This window comes from Toxorhynchites rutilus, chromosome 2, assembly GCF_029784135.1.
Source record: "Toxorhynchites rutilus septentrionalis strain SRP chromosome 2, ASM2978413v1, whole genome shotgun sequence".
Classification (NCBI taxonomy): Eukaryota; Metazoa; Arthropoda; class Insecta; order Diptera; family Culicidae; genus Toxorhynchites; species Toxorhynchites rutilus.
The window spans coordinates 198,964,230-198,985,648 of NC_073745.1; the positions used below are offsets into that span (position 1 = coordinate 198,964,230).

The 21,419-nt window shown below is 39.8% G+C and overlaps 1 protein-coding gene across 1 annotated transcript; it reads left to right on the forward strand.

The window, feature by feature from the left end:
- The first annotated feature begins 1,553 nt into the window (after positions 1 to 1,553).
- LOC129768133 (TBC1 domain family member 9) lies at positions 1,554 to 16,202 on the forward strand. The gene is made up of 13 exons (XM_055769573.1): positions 1,554 to 1,712; positions 1,793 to 1,968; positions 2,272 to 3,095; positions 3,151 to 3,299; positions 3,361 to 3,466; positions 6,047 to 6,715; positions 6,780 to 6,935; positions 6,993 to 7,156; positions 7,212 to 7,476; positions 7,533 to 7,747; positions 14,960 to 15,477; positions 15,538 to 15,635; positions 15,692 to 16,202. The coding sequence occupies exons 1-13, from the start codon at positions 1,669 to 1,671 to the stop codon at positions 15,926 to 15,928; spliced, it is 3,621 nt and encodes a 1,206-aa protein (XP_055625548.1). The 5' UTR covers positions 1,554 to 1,668; the 3' UTR covers positions 15,929 to 16,202.
- The last annotated feature ends 5,217 nt before the right edge of the window (positions 16,203 to 21,419 follow it).

Here is a 21,419-nt window from a genome sequence, read left to right on the forward strand (position 1 = left end):
GGATTTTGCGTAACTGGCTCATAAATATGAAATGTTTCGAAACAAAAAAATAAAAACTTCGAAGTCGACGCCTATCTGGTAGTACGTCGAAATCGGGGCAGAAAATCGTCTATCTGATAGTGCGATTTCTTCTGCAGAGATTTTGCGTCTATTTGCTAGTGCGCGAAATCTCCTCGAAAGTAATTTTAATTCGATTAGTGGGAGCACTGAAGAAAATTAAAAAACTTACGGTTTTCTGCAAATCGTGTCCTGGTTCTGGCTGACGATACTGGTGCTCCAGATGATCTGTGCCGGGGGATCCTCAATTCGAACGGCAGTTGTAAACTTTCGCGCCGTCAATGCTTGCGCGGAATCACTTTTGCGTAACAATTACGCGTTCCACTGTTTTAACACACGAACACTCAGCCTGTTCCGGACGGCTGCGCCAATAATAAGACCGATTAAATGGGCTTCGACATTTACTTTATTATTACACAAATTTTTGTTGTCTCGCCTTAACGCTACGGAGGATCAGTTCGAACTGTAAAACTAATCTGCTGTTCCCTACAAGTGGTTCCCTACAAGTGGTGGTTTGAAATGGTGCGCGGCTGGAGGTCTATTGGCTAACATCTGTTTATCCTTCAATTGGTTGTAGTCCGTTCGCTGCATGCTCGGTGTAGGTACTTATGTTGTATTTATGTTAATGGGTTCTGGTGCACTCATAACTATATGTTGGCATAAAATATACAATCAAAATCAAAACAAAGGCCGAGGCACACAGCCCGGACAAAAACCCAACGAACCGTCCCTCTCCGTAAATTATTTTTTCTACAAATCCTGCCGGTCGTTTTCGTTGAACGTATGCTGACGGGTCGTTACGTTGCCGGAGTATGTGAATGTTTTCACAAGGATTGCATGGTAGAATAACTGACGTCAGCAGCGTAGTGAGGATAGACAGCGCCCCTGGCAAACTATGAAAATGGCGCCCCAAAAATACCACTTTTTTAATATTTATCACTAAAATTACACTAAGGGCCTACTCTATAAAATTCCTTTTAAAAATCCTACTCAATTTGAACAAGGAAAGTGTCATCCATATATAGGTAATGGGACGACGAACGTGTTATTGCTTAAATAACTTTGAAACACAGCATAGCACGGAGGGGCGCCCAGGCATGCGTAGCGAAAAAATCAAAAGGGTATTGGTGTAATATGATGTTGGGTGTTTCAATTTTTCGAAAAACAAAGAAAGGTTATTGGTTTCATGTACGGAAAGAAGCAACTACTCATGATGGATGTCTTTTTACTCAATTGAAAGATGAAATATAATTCGGGGATGAAAATTGCTATTGAAAATTCTTGGATTTTGGCGCCCCAAAGGCTCAGCGCCCCCGGCAAATGCCGAGTAACGTGACGTGACGGGACGTGAACGTGACGTGGATGTTGTATGTGAATGGCACTTTACTCGTCTCGAAATGCGTAATATCACCCCTGTTTTTCATATTCCGTTTCAGTTTTCTCTCACCGCATTACGAAAATAGCGCCAGAACTTATTATTTGCTGGCATCCCGGCTAGCGTTTGTGTTGACAGTCGTATGAATACAACGGAAATGTTTTCATTCTTTTCCTTCGGCTGAGAAACATAACAGTGCATAAATTGGGAGAAACAATATCAATTTCTAATGAAAAATGTGGATTCCGCCGCGGGATTGTGCAATGCCATTTGCATTATGGTGCGTTCCATTGATATGCGGAATACAAAAAAAAATGTGTCGTTTACTGTTAATATTTGTTTTTATCTTGCATATCACAGGGTTAGCGAAAGTACTTTAACTACATCCAACTACTTTCTGCTCCAGCACCGAAAAGGTCACGGAAGCCATCGAGGATTTTCGTCGATGCTGGTCGGGACATTAGATAATGTACTTGATACAAAGCCGTCTCCCTATCGCATTCTTCACATACAGCCTTCGACAGGACTTTATTATGGTGAGATGATTGCAATAGCGTTCATAGATTATGGTTTGTATGATCAAACCAGCTTTTCGGTGTAAGTGCTGATCTAATACGATTCAACTGCACTTATTTTCAAAGATGCCATTTTCCGTACAAAAAAATAAACCAGAACAACAGATAAGAAATCAGTGGAGTGAATCATCTCTTCACCCTGGCCCTTGCCTCGCAACGCCCATAGTTTAGTTTTTTTTCTTGCGTTCACTGTACCCATCGATTTTATTGTACACCACTTTCATACAGAATCATTGGAAAGTAAACACTTGATATATATTTCAGAAATCGCGTCGGACATTACCCTGGAGGCTATCCTTAAAGACTGGGAATGGCTTTCGAAAAATCTGTTCCGCGTAATCAATGAAATGGAAACGGAGGAGGAAATTACAAATTTCGTTATTTGCAAAATTCAATCGCTGCTTGCTCACAGTTCCCGAACAACGGAGGAAATGGTCGATCCGACCAGTTTCCAGATTATGGTTAACAAGTTCCGGGACAAGTTCAAGATGCCCGAAGACGAGAAGCTGGTCAGCTATTACTCGTGCAGTTATATCAAAAAGGTGCCACGGCAGGGACAGCTGTATCTCTCACTGAATCATCTCTGTTTCTACTCGTACATGTTTGGGGCGGAAAGTAAGCTACGCTTTCGGTACACCGAACTGACCGATATCAAAAAGTCCGGCAATATGATAACCATCAAAACGTCGCAAAACAAGGAATACACTTTCGCGTTTCTATACTCTCCGAGTGAAGTGTACAATCTGATTGAACAGCTTAACAAGCTTACAATGCAAAAATTAATTCAAGACCCGGACCGGCCAATTGTTGATCACGATCCAGTGATTGGACGCAAAATGGAGAGAAATGTTAGCCAAAAAACGGTACTATTGCGCGATTTAACTACGAGGCAGTTGTCGGACGAGTATCGAGAATATTTCCGGCTTCCGCTGACCGAAATTCTGGACGGGAAAATCACCGCCTCGCTATGGACACCGCACAGTAAAAAACACGTTAATGGTATTCTTTATCTGTCACAGGGCTATCTGGCCTTTAGGAGTGACGTCTATGAGCTAGTTGGACTGGTCATTCCGTTGAACAAAATAGTGGTATGATGCAGTTTTGTTATTAATGTTACCGTACTGTTTATAAGCTTTATTGCAGAGTGTTGAGAAAAAAGAAGATGCTCACGATCGCTTCAGCAATCGAATAATAGTCACAACGTCGGATGCCAACATATTCCTATTCTCGCACATTCTCGATCGTGATTTCCTGATCAGCAGAATTTCTGATCTACTTTCAAAAACTGTAACGTAAGTGTTTCTATGCGTTGCTCTGTTTGTTCTGTATGGTTCAACAGAATGTATCCTTTAGTTCCAGCAAACCTGCCGATGATATTGACTGGACGAAACAGGAACCGCTGATGCATCTTTTCAAGGATCCGGACAATAAAGCTTTTGACGATTTGCAGGCCGAGAAGGTAAACCTATATATTTTCAAGAGAAAACTTTTTTTTCAAAAACGTTTATTAAACAGACTCAATTACTTATCATCTAACACTTACAGAGTCAAGTTTCTCTTCCTCAACTTTCTCATTAGTTAACGATTTCCACCATAAATTGTTTATAACGTTTTTGCAGCGAAATTAAAACAGATAGAAGTTAGGTGTCAAAGAACGAATTGTAGAGTGGTTAGAAAGCTTTAATTCGGTTTATCGAAACAATAAAGTTTATTATGAGTTTTGGGATAAACTCAATAATAATTAACTGTAACTAGATGAAGCACGCGGGTGGGGAGTCGCGTGGGGAGGGATCTTGCAGGGACGGGTTTGCCTGTACTGTAATCATTTCGTTCATGTTCATAGAGTGCTGGTGGAGACAGATTTCTCTACACCTCGCTCATGTTTGCACCGACTGCTAACTTAACCCAAACGAGCATGTTCTCGCAGTTGGGACGATTGTCTTGTGAATGTCACGTTGTCACAGTGCGAGAATTTGTGCAAAATGGTGAGCTGAAACATTTCATTTTTGCAATATTGGCTGCCATTTCAAATTAATTTGGAGCGCAAATAACTACAGATATTACAGATATTATGTTACTGCCAGAATTCATTTTGTATTTAATATTTGAAATAGTTTGTTTGTCTTTGAAATATTTAGTTTTAGAGTTTGTCGAAGTGTTTCCATAGGAAAAATATTAAGATCTAATTTAGCTGGCTATCGCGAATATAATAGCGTAGTGTTGAAAAATAATTACAATTCATATCATGACAACGAACGCATTTTTGTTTTGATTTTTCCTCGTATGTGTTAGAACATAATCATGCATCTCGTTTGGATTGAGAGGTATAGATGCACTTTTTCGCGCTAGCTGTGTGCATAACTCTGAATGATTGATGGGAGCGCTTATACAGTTTGCGTAGTGCTGTTATCACAACAATCAGATTGGTTAAAGGAGTACTCAGGTTCCTTGCAAAGCTACTCGTTTTGATTTATTGTATTTCAGGCGCGTGTAGTCACATAGCGTGATACGATCTTGTGTATCTTGACACTCGCATAGTAAAGTTAGGTAGTTCAGCTGTGTTGCCAAAATTGTTCAACATTGTTTGAGTATCCAATCTAAATAAAAATAGTTGTGACATATCTGGGAATTTGTGGTTCGGACGTTGAAGACACGTTGTCACGATAGAAGTTTATAAAGCACCAGCTGACTCGGCAAACTTCGTCCCGCCCAAAATTTGTTTTTTGTTATCAATACCTTCAAACATTCACGTTTTCTTACTATGAGCAAGTTCATGGGTCCAATCGCAGAACTGTTCATTGATTGATCTTCTATTCGACCTCGTTGAATTTATCTTTAACTATAAAATTCCTAGTATTTCTAACAAAACTCATCATTATAATTAGACACAATTCTCGTTCAAGATTTTTCAACCACTTGCAAATAACATGTTTCTCCGTTACATGGAATCAATTTTTTATACAGAAAATATGATAGAATTAGGACAGCCCTTAATCGGACAATTCCTTGCTCGAGTTCTGCTCTTATCAACACATTCGGCGTTACTCTTTTATTGGTATAGATAGAAGAAGATATAGGAGTGCGTTTCATCACATTAAAATCAATTTCCAGTTTCGAACAAAGATCTATTTCGCTAGCGCAAACATCAAATGGACTAACAGCACTTGTCACTATGTAATTGTAGATCATATGGGAATTTATTTTCCGAATTTTCCCTTTTTCCTTCAGAGTTTTCCGAAAATTTACAATTGTCATGTTTGGTTTAAATATTTTTGGTTGAAATATGTATAATAATTTTATGGGACTCCCTCTCCATTCCAGAGGATGGAGGAGTGTCATACCATTATAGAAACATTTCTCATACCCATAAACCCTTACATCTCAAATTGTGCTTGATTAGTTCTCGAGTTATGCAGAAGTTTGAGTTTCGTTTGTATGGCAGCCCCCCGTTAGAGAGAGGGTGGGGAGTCTAACCACCATAGAAACATTTATTGCATCCTAAAACCTCCATATGCCTAATTTGGTTTCATTTGCATGATTAATCCTCGAGTAATGCAGAAATTTGTGTTTCATTTGTATGGCAGAGAAATTTGATTTAGTTTGCTTGATTAATTCTCGAGTTTTGCAGAAATTTGTGTTTCATTGCTGACGCCCAGCAGAACTGGATTTGTAATAACGCCTAATAACATAATACTATCAATTTACATTCTTTTCTCTTATGGTTTTCTTATGGCATCCAATAGAAACATTAGTATCTTTGAAAAAATAGTGGTTGATAGTTGATATTCTTGAATGCCTAAACTACAGAAATATGAACGATAATATTTTTGATTTTTTTTCAAGAATACTGCCTTAATTTGAATTCAATAGTGCATATACGAGCAGGGATCGCGTGTGTTTCTGATAGCACCGTGTCTTTGTGTACTATCATGTAGAAAAAGAGATTCAAAATAGTGACTTAGTATTGTGGAAAAATAGGTCAATTTGACGTGAAAGTGTTCATATTATAGTCAACAAATATTTTTTGTTTCTTATACAGCTCAAGAAATGGGACGAACATTTCTTCACATTTGGACGCGGCATATCGATGTTCCGCACGACGGAAACAATCAATTTAGTAATCGACGGCATTCCAGATCAACTGCGCCGCGAGGTATGGATGATATTCTCCGGTGCTGTCCACATGAAACTGATGCATCCAGGTCTATACATGGACCTTGTCCAGCGGGCGAAAGACCAACAGACGTCTACGTTCGAGGAGATTGAACGTGATCTGCATCGATCGCTTCCCGAGCATCCTGCATTCCAAACGGACATCGGCATTTTAGCGCTGCGTCGAGTTCTCCAAGCGTACGCGTTGAGGAATCCCGAGATAGGCTACTGCCAAGCGATGAACATAGTTTCTTCGGTTTTCCTCATCTACTGCGACGAGGAGGACGCGTTCTGGATACTGAGCTGTTTGTGCGAATCACTGTTACCGGATTACTACAATGATAAGGTGGTCGGCGCTCAGATTGACCAAGGCTTGCTGGACGAACTGATTGGTAGTCATTTGCCCAATCTACACGTGAAGTTGGGTGATTTGGGTATGATTCGGATGATTTCGCTTTCATGGTTCTTGACGATTTTCCTGAGTGTCATGCCATACGAAAGTGCACTACACATAATCGACTGTTTCCTATGCGATGGAGCAAAAGTGATATTCATTGTATGAGCGTGTTCATTAGAGCGCTTAGAAAAAATATTATTCATATTTTCATTACAAATTATAGATAGCTTTAAAAATTTTGGAATGGAACCAGGATAAACTTTTGAATTGTAATGACGACGGAGAGGCGATGCAGTTACTATCTAATTATCTAATGGGAATTTACAATGACGAGGTACAGCAAATCAAAATTATAGACAAGGAACGAACTCAACTAAGGGTAAGCTAATTGATACCTGTGATCACCCCTGATCGAAACCTTTTCATGTATTTACAGAGTCAGTCAGTGCAAACGTTGATCTACGAAGCATATCAGAGGTTCGGAAAGGCTATAACATCACAGAAAATTGAAGAACTAAGGAACAAGCATCGCAGATTGACCGTTCATCAGTTGGAAAAAGATCTGGAAAACAGTTTCGTTAAAAACTTCAAAGAGAATGGGTATTTTGAAAACATTCCTAAAACCTTGCAAACGAAAATCATACGATCTTTGCAGCTATTTCGATGCTGAAGAGTTGCGAATGCTGCTCTCTTACGCCAAGGACGAAAAAATCAATCTCAAAAACTGTAGCCGCCCGACCACAATGAGCGGCAGTGAACCAGTGTATGACGCAGCTCTTCTGAGTGATGCCAAAAAGCGCTTCAGAGATAATCGTTATGACTGTTTTCGGGTGGATTTCGAAACCTTTCGGAAGTTGTACAGCGATCTGACGCCCTGGGGACACGTACAAAACATTGATGTGGCGGAAAAACTGTTTAGGGTAAACAAACTTTTCTTGAAAAATTACTTTCAAATGTATTTGTATCTTATTTACAGCTTATGGACAAACAAGTGTGTGGATATCTCGAATTCAAGCAGCTGATATTTGCTCTAGGGATTATATGCTCGAAACGCACAACAGAGAAGCTAAAATTATTGTACATTTTGCATTTGCCACCACTGCTTTCGGCACTGGAAATTGAGAACAGGGGTCTCTCAGATTCAAAAGATTCCGATACCGAGATAGCAACAGAAGCGGAGAACTTTTTCAGGTAAATATACTGCGGTATCAATTTTAATTTTAATTTTATCTAAATACATTCAGTTTTACATATCAATTGATATAGCCTAGACCAGCCATACTCAACGTGCGACCGGGCTCATCTGGCTGGCCCGTCTGTCCTGTACAATTTTGTATGTGTAACAAATACGAGAACTTTAGAAATCTATATCTATAAAAATTGATTTCTGTCTGTCTGTCTGATTCTTATGGACTCGGAAACTACTGAACCGATCGACATGGAAATTAGTGTGTAGGGGTTTTTGGGGCCGGGGAGGATTCTTATAATAGTTCGAGACCCCTCCCCCTCTCTAAGGGGGGATGCCATTCAAATGAAACACAAATTTCAGCATAACTCGAAAACTAATCAATCAAATGGCCTCACAAATTTGGGATGTGAGAGTTTTTGGATACGAAGAATGTTCCTCTGATGGTATGACACTCCGCTCTCCTCTGAAATGGAGAGGGAGTCCAGTAAAAATAATACATATATTTCCACCATAGCAAACATGACAATTGAAAATTTTCGGAAAACTCTGAAAGAAAATGGGAAAATTAGGAAAATTCTAATTCGCATATGTTCTAAAATTACATAGTGACAAACGTTGTTAATCCATTTGATGTTTGCTTTAACGAAATTGATTTTTGTTCGAAAGTGGAAATGGATTTTAATGTGATAAAACGCACTCCTATATCTTCTTCTATCTATCTAATAGCAAAACTCAAAAAAGGAATTGTCCGATTAAGGACTGTCTTTATTCTATCATATTTTCTGTATCAAACATTTATTCCATGTAACGGAGAAACATGTTATTGGCAAGGGGTAGAAAAATCTTCGAGAATTGTGTCTGAAAATAATCTGATATTATAATGAAGAGTTTTGGTAGAAGTACTAGGCGTCGTTGGTGCGTTCCTCAGCGCCAGGGCAGTGGACTGTAAACACGGGAAACGTTTCAACTGTGTGGAAGTATACTCTTTCTTCCGCCTTGAAATAAGGCAGGCAATGGTTTCCACAGCAGTCTACTCAGTCCGATATCGATGATGCGAATATTTCTCTCCGATGGAAAGAGTGCGATTGGAAAGTCAAACTCGTTAAGGGTGCCAAATCAGAAAACAGGTCACGTTTTTATGAAATAAAGTTAACGTTAATTACTATTTTTACTGCGAACGGATTTTAACGATTTGCGTACCAATCGAATCGGAAATTTTCTAAGATTTGTTTGATATGCTATACATTACAATCCCACAGTCTGTATATGGTTTAAATTGATGAAAATTGGCTTTCCCGAACAGAGCTGTCAATAACTCATGCAGCCACTAGAATAGAAACAACGAAGAGGGATAACGAAAAGAGAATATTTGCGAAGTAAACTCCATCTTTGCATAGTAAGTAAGCTATAGCTAGCGTATAAGTATTGCATCTCCTCTGAGGAAAATTCTCAGAATCTTTCTGTGCCCAAAACAACAAACGTCGCTTATTCTGCTCGTTTTGTGTTCTGTGTTTCCCCTGGAGCTGTGAACGCTAGCGAATATTTCACTTGAAGTGCATCTGACATTGCAATTAACACAACGAATCATGGCAAAGCAGGCGAAAAAGAGAAGAATGCAAATTATTATAGGTCGCTCCAAGCCACCAATGTTTGGCTTTGTGTGTGTTGCTTGTCGTCGTTGCACGCAACGATGCCAATGTTCCAGTTTAAACTGGATTCTTCCAGTTTTTTTTCTCTCGATCCAGTCAAACAGTTAAGTCCTGAAATCTTCCAGTTTTTTGAAATATCATCTAGTTTTATCCAGTTTTTATATGTGAAGCACATATTTTTACCCATTTTATGAAAAATAAATTCACAATGTATACATAAGGGTGGGTTTAGACTAGTGATATATTCATGTGAAGAAATATGATGAGATTTATAGAAATCGCATCAACCGTTTACACTAGCGTGAACTTCTATAATGAATATATTCATATTTTCGGTGAATTTATTCACCTAAAGTAGAACTACATCCAACTTTAGTGATTTCTCACCAGTGAGAAATTCACAATCGTTTACATATGCTGAATTTATTCAAGTTATATATACCTCGAATAAGTGTATCATATTTATTCTCACCCGTTTACATCTATTTTCACGTGAATAAATCCATCTATAGCTATAGATAATTATTCGTGAATAAATCCATCTATAGCAATAATTGAATATTTGCTTGTCGTGTTTTGTGTAGAATATATTTGATCAGTACACGTTGACCAAATTTTATCTGTCAAAAAGAGTCAAATATTTGGCTTCGGTCAAACAGTGTATGCGCACCCTTACACTTCCGAATTCGATACGGTTAGCGCACAGTGCGTGCTACACTACCTTTGAATTTACATAAATATCAGATGTTATAGGTTCTCCAAAATTTTCGGAAGTTCAGACTTGAACTATAATTTCAATCTCGGCTGGCAATGTTTATAGAAAAATATCTCACCCAAATAGGTTCATAGGGTCCGTGTGCTATGCTGCCTTTGAGTTTATATAATCATCAAATTTTATTGGTATTCCAAATCATTCTAAATTTCAGAAGAGCATAGAGTCAATGTGTTCCATTGATTTGATTGATATGAACATAAAACCCAAGTAATCTTGTTTCCGTTTACATCAATGGGATATTAGTTTCTCATGGTATCCCAAAGGAATTTTCAGTTCTAAATAGCATTGACATTACGCATGATCTAAACTCTTCTATTTGATGCATGATAGAAAAAAATTCTTGCTTTCAAATGTTAACGAGTGGGAGCTGGAACCAACTACGCAGAAGCGACAAACCGAAGTTCGAATATGGTCAAAAGGAAGACTACAGAAATCAAAAAAGGTCCTCAAATATTGTCTCACATTAATGTTCGAGGAATGGGAAACGGCATTTTAATCTACTCGAATGATATGATTAATTAATTGTTCATTTCACCGTTTAATGAACTACATATAAATACTACACGACGCTTCGAAGGAAATTCTATCTCTCAATCATTGGAATGTGCAAAAAAATAATTTCGAAGCCGATATTTTTAAAATAAGACGGTTTTACATGATCCAGTTTTCTTCCAGTTTTTTAAAGAGCAATCTTCCAGTTTTTTTTAAAATATTATTGGCAACCCTGGTTGCACGTAACTTTGAACTTATTCATTTCCTGTACCTACATGTGAATAGCGCAGCTTCGATATTTTTAGTTGCCATTCGTATTTGCTCTCGTGCGCATCGGCTCTGTTCTGATGCAACAAACTCCTAGCTTTGTTGACGGTTTTGACCGAGAGTCGAGAAACGATTTTTCATAAACGGTCATGATGTTTCATTTTTATTGCTGCAACTGTGTATATCTGTTAGATGCGTGTTTAATACTTGTTGAATGGCGATGCACGAAAGATATCTAGAAGTGATATACCACTTAGGCAACAGTAATCGTAATGAAACATGATTGTTCCGTCCCAACGGAAGAGAAAAACCCCGATCATATGCCACGCCACCAACGAAGTAAATTGATAACAACGCAATTCGCGCTCGCTATAAAAGCGGAGTGCATTGCCCGAAAACCACCACACTTTCATCGACCATCGCGACTAGTGATCCCCGATTTTTGAAATTAATCGTTCATCCAATAATCGAATACTTTTCAGCAGTTTGTTATTCGATACTATTAATCGCTCCAAATAATCGATTAATCGATTAATCGTCATACTGAGAGAAATAATTAGTTAGACTAATATTTCTCATTTTTTAGAAAGCCATCTGGAATTTAAAAAGTGTTCATTCCGCCTGAAAATCAATTATTATCTTATACGCTCCCCTAAACTAAACGCTCGAAGCTCATCACGAATCGACGGCATTGAGCTTCTTTTAAGAGTTTAGGAGGGCGTCAAAGATAATGATTGATTTTCAGGATAAAACTGCAGCGGCCGTACGGTTTTTTTGCTCTGGGTTTGGATAGATTAATCGACGTAAATTATTCGTTCACTTCGATTATTGGTTGTTCAGTATCCGTTCGATTAATAATCGATTTCTGTAGGAAGTATCGATTAATCGATTAATCGAACGATTATCGGGGATCACTAATCGCGACAACAACACCAAAGAAGAAGCAGCAGCCGAACAACACCGAAGAAACAAGAGTTGTAGAGATAGAAAGAAATATACGTTTAAGAGTTAAAGTTTTCCGCCATCTTTCTACTCTGCAACCATTCCAAAAGAGTCGTCAGCCTTTCTCAAGGCTTCCGATCCAGCGAATCAACCCGCATCCGACTACGATCCCCGACGAGAGCTCCACCCGTTCAGACAGTTGATCCCGACCTCAGAAGTTCCCGAAAATACAGTCCACCGCAACCTAGTCTTTGCTCCCAGACTGAACAATGATACTTGATAACTGCAAGTATTGCCATTTTTGTTGTATTTATCTTTGGGTTGCCAAAGATATATTGAAGTGATTAACCCCTTGAACGGAAATGACGAGTCCAGATCCCTCTGAGAGCAGTATCTTTAAGCCATATCTATTGTTTGATATAAATGCTTCATGCTTCTAGTTACCGCTAGAATGTAATTTGTATAAATCGTGCTGACTGAGAATAAATTGTCGTTCAAGAGGTTAAGAAATATGGCAGAACGGCGTTGGTGGAACAACTACATAATCACATTGTGTCAAATGCGAAAAAGACCGTCGGGATAGCATTCGCGTTAAATACTCAGTGCAATGCGTGAATTGATATAAAGAAACGAATTGCGATATATGTCCAATTAGTGTATTGTTCTCGCAAAGACTGGAAAGAATCGTGGCTCCTCGAAATAATACTACAAAACCACGCAAGCCATTAAACCTTTTCAGGGTCCTCAGAACTTTTTACGAAATGATAAACCAACAAATTAAAAAAAAAGATTGCGTAGTCCTACGTCCTAAACGGTCGTGTCTCGGAAACAACCCTCGATTTTTTTTATTTTCTTTAACAATAAATAGAAGTGATAAACCTTATGTGATAACTAGTTCTGATATCCAGTAACATGCCTGATTTTTCTGTTTGGTTTTTTTGTGTGTTTTTTTTTTGGCAGACTGGAAAGACCTCTGACACTTTTTCTCTGTATGATCAGTGATGTCAGATGTGAAGACATGTTTTTATTTTGAGAAAAAAAATTTCTAAAATTGTTCAATCGAGACTCTTTTCTCAGTGTCAGAATCCTAATATCATAACAAAGAGGAATAAGTTTTATATACCTGTTTGTTTTATTGATCGTTTTTCTACCAGCATTTGGTTTCATCATTTAGATGTTTCGTTATTATGGAGTTATTGGGATCAATGTTTATTCACCAAATCAATGATTTGCAAAGAAAAGATTTCAATCATGTATTTGTCTTAACAGTTGCACAATAAAATACTCTAGTCTTTTTCACATCCATAGCAATCAGCTTCGAAACGACAGGTACGACGAATGAAACGCATTATTGTGAAATGTAAATCAGTAAAAAAAGTAGATGGGTCTGTGCCTAGGGGCACGGACGAGAGCTTGACGTAGAACTGTGATTGGTTGTAGCAATTGAATTGTTTTTTTTTATTGCTCAGAAATCTGAATTTTTACTCTTTTGATACTTTAAATGGAGGTCTTTCAAAAACAGTTTCTTACAAGGAGGCATTCATCAGTGCATTTTTAAACACAATTCTTAATGAGTTAGATTTATATAGATATAAACTAAAGTCTAATGAACCTATAACTACAGAAATATATTATGGATAAAAATAGCATTTTCTCCTATTGTCTGTAGAGGGGTTTAATAACTTTATAGCCAAGTGATGTATATTAAGTGTTAATTTCGATAGTTGAAGAGCGGAGGCTCTGGTCGGATGATGCACCGTTTCACTGGAGGAAACGTGCCGATGGACGCTTGAACATAAAGTCCACAGCGGAAACACTCTTGGAAATAAGCTTTCATAAAAAGAAAAACACTATGCGACAGGTTTGCAGCATAAAAACATACGATGTCCTTTATTTCACCTTCGACAGGATTCTAAACTATCACTCTAGATGTTTGGTTGGGAAAAAACACGTTCACGTTCTGCCTCACTCTCTCGTTTGTTGTTTGCTGCTTTGCGGTTGAAAAAATACTGCCCCTCATCGTTGCTAGGCTGCTCTCTCAGTTGGCAGGAGAATCACATAGGGGTGGGGGTTGCGATGGAATTTCGATTATCTCTTCAGGGACTGAACATTAAGTATCCTCTGGCCATGAGTGCTCCCCTGGGAGATTCGGCTAGCTACTGTAGTAAATTGTAGTAACTGTAGTAACAGGGCCCCATTTCATACGCAAAAGGTGGAAAGGGGTTTGAGAGTTAGTGTCAAGCAATGTATTAAGTATATGAAAACATGAGGAGAGTAAATTTTATACCAATTCAACGGGATCGACGATGCTGTGCACGAAACAAACGATAAATATTGCATTTGCTGACGGTCGATGTTATGCATTGATACAGGATCATGATACACGGTCGCCATGATACATGCCTGCTCGTTAGTTTTCTTTACCTGTGTACATTTGGGTGTTTTATTTTTGCCTGTTTATTATTGTTGCTTATGGCTTTAGAACAAGCGTCGAGCGGGGCGGTATGTTATTGTTGTTAATTGTTCGAGTTCGTATACAGGGAAGTTTGGAACGGCTGGCGCATCATAGTTAGCGTTCATTCGGGGTTACGTAATTAGTCAGTTTGGGGGATTTCCGTAAGGAAATCCCAAGAGTTGCTGACTAACAAAGCGGAAAAGTGTTAGGTGGAGATTATGTATATGTTGTTAGATACGGTATGCGGAAAGTGGTTATGGGAAATAAGTAAGAATGCGGAATTGAGGATGAGGAAAGAATGAGGGTCAGGATGTTTTGCGTTAAATGGGAATTAGGGTTAATTAGTATGCTACAGCATCAATCGCTGATCAATCACAACCGAGGCTTCTCTCCAGGTATCGCATTGGGAAATATTATTTTGAGAAGATTTGTTCTATAGAAAGTGTTACAATTGATTCGAATGGGATGAATCTCCTAGTTAATTTGTTCTCATGTAGGAAGTAAATTACCAAAAAAAAAACGCTAAGAGAATTACGTTTTACGAATGCTGAAAAGTTGGTCGATCACATAGAATTTATTAAAACTTAGGTCAATGCAAACTCAATGTCTTTGCTCATGTATGATGTATTTCCAGTGATAATCCAATCGAAAGCATCAAATCCCTCCCATCACCAATCGACATCAGTCTAGAGACAACAGACATTGAAAATCTCTCTCTGTCTCACTTCAACGCCACCCCGAATCTGTCGATTGATGAATCATCCACAAATGCCGAAACATCGTCGATTTTCTACGTGGATCTACCGGCGACATCGACTGCAGGCACTGCACCTAATATCGCTTCATCGAGCAATGCCAACATGGGTGAAGGTGAATCAAATGGTTCCCGGTCCGATCTCAGCGATTTGGGATTCAATAAGATAAGCTTCGAAGATGCGAGCAGCAGCACGACTACCAATGGACGACGAGTACCAGGAAATGAGGCGAGGAGCATCAGCAGCTTGAGGATATTTCTTGACGAGCCAGACTCTAATTTTACCAACAAAACCATTCCGAACATGACCCAGAAAAATTTCATTGCCCTCTGGACCACATTGCTGGAGATTCTGAACAGGGGCAAAAAAGCACCCGATAGTGAAGTACAACACGCATGTATGTGAAGCAGGATCCAATTTTTGTTATATGGTAAACTAATTTCACAATCTTTTGTAGACAACGCATTAATTTCATTGGGTGAAGATACAATCCTGAACCAGAGCCAAGACAGTAATGAAAGTTTTACTGAGTTTTCTTTTTCTCATCAGAGCGAGGTAAATGGCTTAACAAATCGACAACAGCAACTGCAATGAACTTAACCTCTTTTCAGACGGACTCCAATGGGAATCCATCAAGTTCTAATGCGGATCGATCGCCAAGTTCAGCTCCGAAGCGGAATACTCCCGATGATCAGAAGCGAACATCTGAGTTGTGGGAAATTACTTTAAATCAATTTGTTGCAACCACTATTTCAGTTAGTTTGATAGACGAACACTTCTCACAGTCGTTCTCGATCAAATCGCGGATTGAAACACTACAAAGGAATCGACGGAAGTGTAAAAGTTAGACAAACACATATTTGGTTATCGGTTTATTCAATCGTACTAGCTATCGAGATTTGATTGTGGTGAAAATGAGTCGGGTATTCTGGACCGAGCACTGTCTTGTATAGACATAGTTCTTCTGCATTTCATGCTATACGAGGAAGAAATGCCCCCGTGACAGTAACAAACATAATATAGTCCATAAAAAGTACCTTCATAACTAAACGCAATATTCTAGTAACTGTTATGAGTTATCGCTGATTATAATATGAAGTAAAATGTATTTTACCTAATATATCCGTGAATAGTGATTTTTTGATCCGAAATTTCTTTAAACTAAATAATTGATGAAGCATGTGAAGCAACTAGTGGAAAAATGAAAACAAATGTATAGAAAACTGAACATTGTGACAAAAAATGTAGATTAGGTGTACAACAGTTAACAGTGAACTCTGCAAGAGAAAACGCCAAACAGGGAATTCATTATAATGACCTTAGGATGGACAACTGCAAAAATATGGTGAAGCAGAATAGGTAATTATAAAAAGAATTTATTACAAGCTAATTGAATGTAGTAAATTTAACAACAAGTGCTCCCGTGGCCGAGTGGTTAGCGTCATAACTAACATGCCGGGTGTTCGGGTTCGATTCCCGTTCTGGTCGGGGGAATTTTTCGTCAAAGAAATTTCCTCCGACTTGCACTGTGATCACGCGTATTCTAGAGCTTGCCACTCAGAATGCATTCAAGGCGTGTTATTTGGCATAGAAATCTCAACTAAGTACTAATAAAAATGACGCAAGTAATACTACGTTGAGACGGCGAAGTTCCTCTAGGAACGTTAGTGCCATTGAAGAAGAAGAAGCCTTAAGCCACCGATGTATGGCTCTGCATGCATGCTATGACGAACGTTTGTTTGGCGATTGGTTTACGTTGTACGAATGATGTCTAGAGGTGCGATTCCACTGAGGCAATACTAAATAACATGTAGCATGATATTTGATAGTAACATGTAGCATGAAGTATTGTCATTGTTGTTGTTTCCATGCGGTGCTAAAGTTATATTGATGTAGTTATTAGATGTGGAATACTGGTGCTGGTACAACAAGTATATAATCGACTGTAGCTGAGTCTATGCCAATTGCGAAAAAGGTCACCGCAATAGCGTTCGAGGTAAATTTTCAATGCATTGACATTGGCTTAAGGCTACTAGGAATATAAACACTACTCATCATTTTGCGCTATTCTCAATAGTAGTGCTTCTGTTAATATTACTGGCCTTGAAAAAAGTTGCACTACTTTTCCATGCTCAAGATAAGCGCAGCTGTCATCCTTAGTGGAGAAAGTTTTGCTACCGCCATGCGAAACTAGATCACATACCAAATTCCAGAACATTTATTTTCTTGGTGAGCCGACGATTGGCTAGCTGATGCTTCCCCACACAATTGTGTAGCTCAGAACCTTAATGTAATGGCGTCAGTTTGATGCAATTAATGCAATGCCAGAGACAACAGCGATTGAATAACTTGGTCGCGTCCACAGCTCAACCAGAAACGAAGGCATGTAATGACGCAAAACAAGGAAGAACAAGCGATGTCCCTTGCTTTGAAAACAGAACGAGACTGAAAGTTTGCCTCAGCGAGATCCACTGTTTATACTCTAGGCAAATATTCCCCATCATTCTTCTTTCTTTCCTTTGTTCACGGAGACTTTAAATCTTACGATTTCCTCTTCGTTGCTCGTCGATAAGTTGATCGTTATTGACAGCTCTGTTCGGGAAAGCACACAAATCAGCAGAACAATTCAAAGTCTCGAGAAAAGGGAGTTACGTTCAGAGTACAAAGTTTTGAGCGTTAATATCTCTCTCTGATAAATGACTGGACTAAGCGTACCATCGGTACTTCGCGTACCTGCACGCAGAAAAAAGACCCCGTTCGTGGTCCTTAGCTTCCAGTCCAGCTGCGGCAACACACTCGAGCTGAGTACAGATTTCATTGTGATGGCGGAGACGCAAAAACGGGTGATTGGCTGGTGGCAGATTAATGAAAGAATGTGCAGATTGAGAATGCGAGGCCACTTCTTCAATACCAGCATTATCAACGTCAACAGCCCACATCTAGCTAGCATCGATGACGATGAAGAAGAATTCTACGTACAGCTAGAGCGTGAATACGATCACTGCCCAAAACACGACATCAAAATCGTTATCGGTGATTTGAACGCTTAGGTCGGCCAAGAGGAGGAGTTCAGACCGGTAATTGGTAGGTTCAGCGCCCATCATAGAACCAACGAAAACGGCCTAAGACTTATCGACTTCGCTGCCTCCAAGAATATGGCCGTATGTGGCACCTTCTTCCAGCTCCAATACCGTTACACCGTTACACCTCAACAAACGGAAACACAAATTATCCACGTTTTGATCGACGGTCGACACTTCTCCGGATATCATCGACGTTAGAACCTATCGTGGCGCTAACATCGATTCAGACCACTACCTGGTGATAGTCAAACTGCGTTCTAAACTGTCAGTCGTCAATAACATAAGACACCAGCGCTCACTACGGTACCACCTACGACGACTACTGGAGCCGAACGTTGCTGAAACATACTCGCAGCGTCTTGAAGCTGCGTTACCGGAGGTAGACGAACTGGATGCTGCGTCCCTCGATGAATGCTGGAATACCTTGAAAGCGACAATTAGCAGCACAGCAGAGACCGTCATCGGGTATGAACAACGAGGACAACGAAACGAATAGTTCGACGATGAGTGCCGAGCGCTCCTGAACGAGAAGGATGCAGCACGCGCATCCAAGCTGCAACTAGCGACTCGACAAAACGTTGAACGATACAGACTGGAGCGAAGCCAGCAAACACATCTCTTTCGGGAAAAAGCACCACCTGAAAGAGAGAGAGTGTAAGCAGATGGAGCTGCTTTATCGTTCTCGAGAATCGCGAAAGTTCTTCAATAAACTAAACGCCTCGAACAAAGGCTTTGTGCCGCGGATTGAAATGTGCAGAAACAAGGAAGAAGCCATCTTGACGAACGAACGCGAGGTGATTGAAAGGTGGAGGCAGCACTACGATGAACACCTGAACAGCGCGCTGACGGTAGACCAAAATGGCGTTGAGGTGGACTACGCCGATGCAGTGAACAACGACGATGTAACACCTCCTACGATGGGTGAAGTGCCCGGTTGCAATCAACTAAAGAACCACAAAGCAGCTGGTAAGGATGGTCTCGCAGCTGTGCTCTTCAAGGGAAGTCCATCAAAACTGATACAGTGTATGCATCGGTTGATAGTCAGGATCTGGGACACTGAAGAGCTACCAGAGGTGAGGAATCGGCCCCCTTCTATAAAAAAGACGACAAGCTGGATTGTTGGATCTATCGTACCATCACAATCCTGAATGGTGCCCATAAAATTCTGTCTCAGATTCTCTTTCTCCCTCTATCGCCAATAGTAAGTAGATTTGTGGGAAGTTATCAGATCGGATTCATGCCCGGTTGCTCGACGACAGACGGTCCTCCATAGCCGTCATGGACGAACACGGCTTTCCCCGAAAGTTGACAAGACTGATTCAGGCAACGATGAACGGTGTGCGGATCTCAGGTGAGCTGTCGGAATCATTTGAGACTCACAGGGAATTTTGGTAATACGATGGACTCTTCTGTCTGCTCTTCAACGTGGCGCTGGATGGTGTTATGCGGAGAGTGGGCTAGAACATGCGGGGCACTATTTTCAACAAGTCTAGTCAGTTTATCTGCTTCGCCGACGACGTGGACATAATCGGAAGAACACATGCGACGGTAGCCGACTTGTATACCCGATTGAAACACGAAGCAGGGCTGATTGGGCTTGGGATCAATGCGTCTGAGACTAAATATATGCTAGCAGGAGGGACTGAACGCAACAGAGTTCTTCTTTGTAGTAGTGTTGTGATCGACGGCGACGAGCTCGATGTGGTAGAGGAATTTGTCTACCTTGGCTGCTACTTGTCTACTGACAACAACAACAGCCGTAAATTCGAAGACGCATAGTTAATGGAAGTCGTGCCTACTATGGGCTCCGCAAATCCTTGAGGTTCAACAAACTTCGACCCGTACAGAGTGTACCATGTACAAATCCCTAATTCGACCGGTTGCTCTTTATGGGCACGAAGCATGGACGATGATTGGAAGGAACTCACAAGCGCTTGGTGTTTTCGAACGCCGAGTGGTCAGAACAATATACGGTGGTGTACAGGAAAACGGAGTATGAAGAAGGAGAATTAACCACGAACTGGCGCAACTCAACGGCGAACCCAGCATTCAGAAAGTCGTCAAGGCTGGACGAATGCGATGGGCAGGGCATGTTGCAAGATTCGCATGGAATCCGGTAGGAACAATAAGGAGAGGAGTCCAGCGAGCGAGGTGGTTGGACAAGATGGAGCAGGACTTGGCAAGAATCGATGCAGCCGGGAGTTGGAGAACTGCAGCCATTGATCGGGTTTATTGGCGAAAAGTAGTGAATCAGACCTAATCTCAATTTCCCACGGTAAACCATGAGAAACAGCCCCAAACCATAATTTTTCCACTGCCGTGTTCCATAGTCATTTGTAAATATCTGTCCTGGAGTCCCTCATCGCCTTTCCCAAACTCTCTATGAATAGCTTCTGCTTTGACTCATCCGATGAACTCCAGAACTCCAGCGAATTGTTAATATGATTCCTTGCGAATAGAAGTCGTGTTTTGACGTAGGACCACGATACCAATGGGATCGGAAATTCTCTCATATTTATTTGATATGCTATACGTTACAATTCCCTAATCCCTAAACGATTTAAATTAATGAAAACTGGATGGAAACTGGTTTCTGCCCGTTTTCAATTTATTTGGTATGAATAAACCATCCGCGCCTTGAAATCACAGTCGCGAGCGAGCTGACAAGCACCGCGCAACGAGCGGACATCATTTATTCCCAATGCCGATTGTACACACATACAGGAACGGAATGAATGGAAGACATTGTGGAACAGCAGTGCAATTTCATTCAAATCCGCTACACAGCCACGAAGAAGAGGAAGTCCTCTGTGTCGAAGTGTGCCACGACAAGGAAGGTGTCTGCATTACCGACACGAGCCGACCAATACATAATATATATATATATATATATATATATATATATATATATATATATATATATATATATATATATATATATATATATATATATATATATATATATATATATATATATATATATATATATATATATATTTATTTATATTGATACTAGCTGACCCGGTAAACTTCGTCCCTCCGAAAATTTTTTTTTTCGTCATCATATCCACGTTTTCTTACTAACCGCACGTTCATGGGTCCAGTCACAAAACTGTTCATTGATTGATCTTCTAATCTACCCTTTAAAATTATTTTTACTATAAAATGTCAGTACTTCTACCAAAATTCGACATTATAATATCAGATTATTTTCAGACACAATTCTCGTGCAAGTGGATGAAAAATCTCAACATGT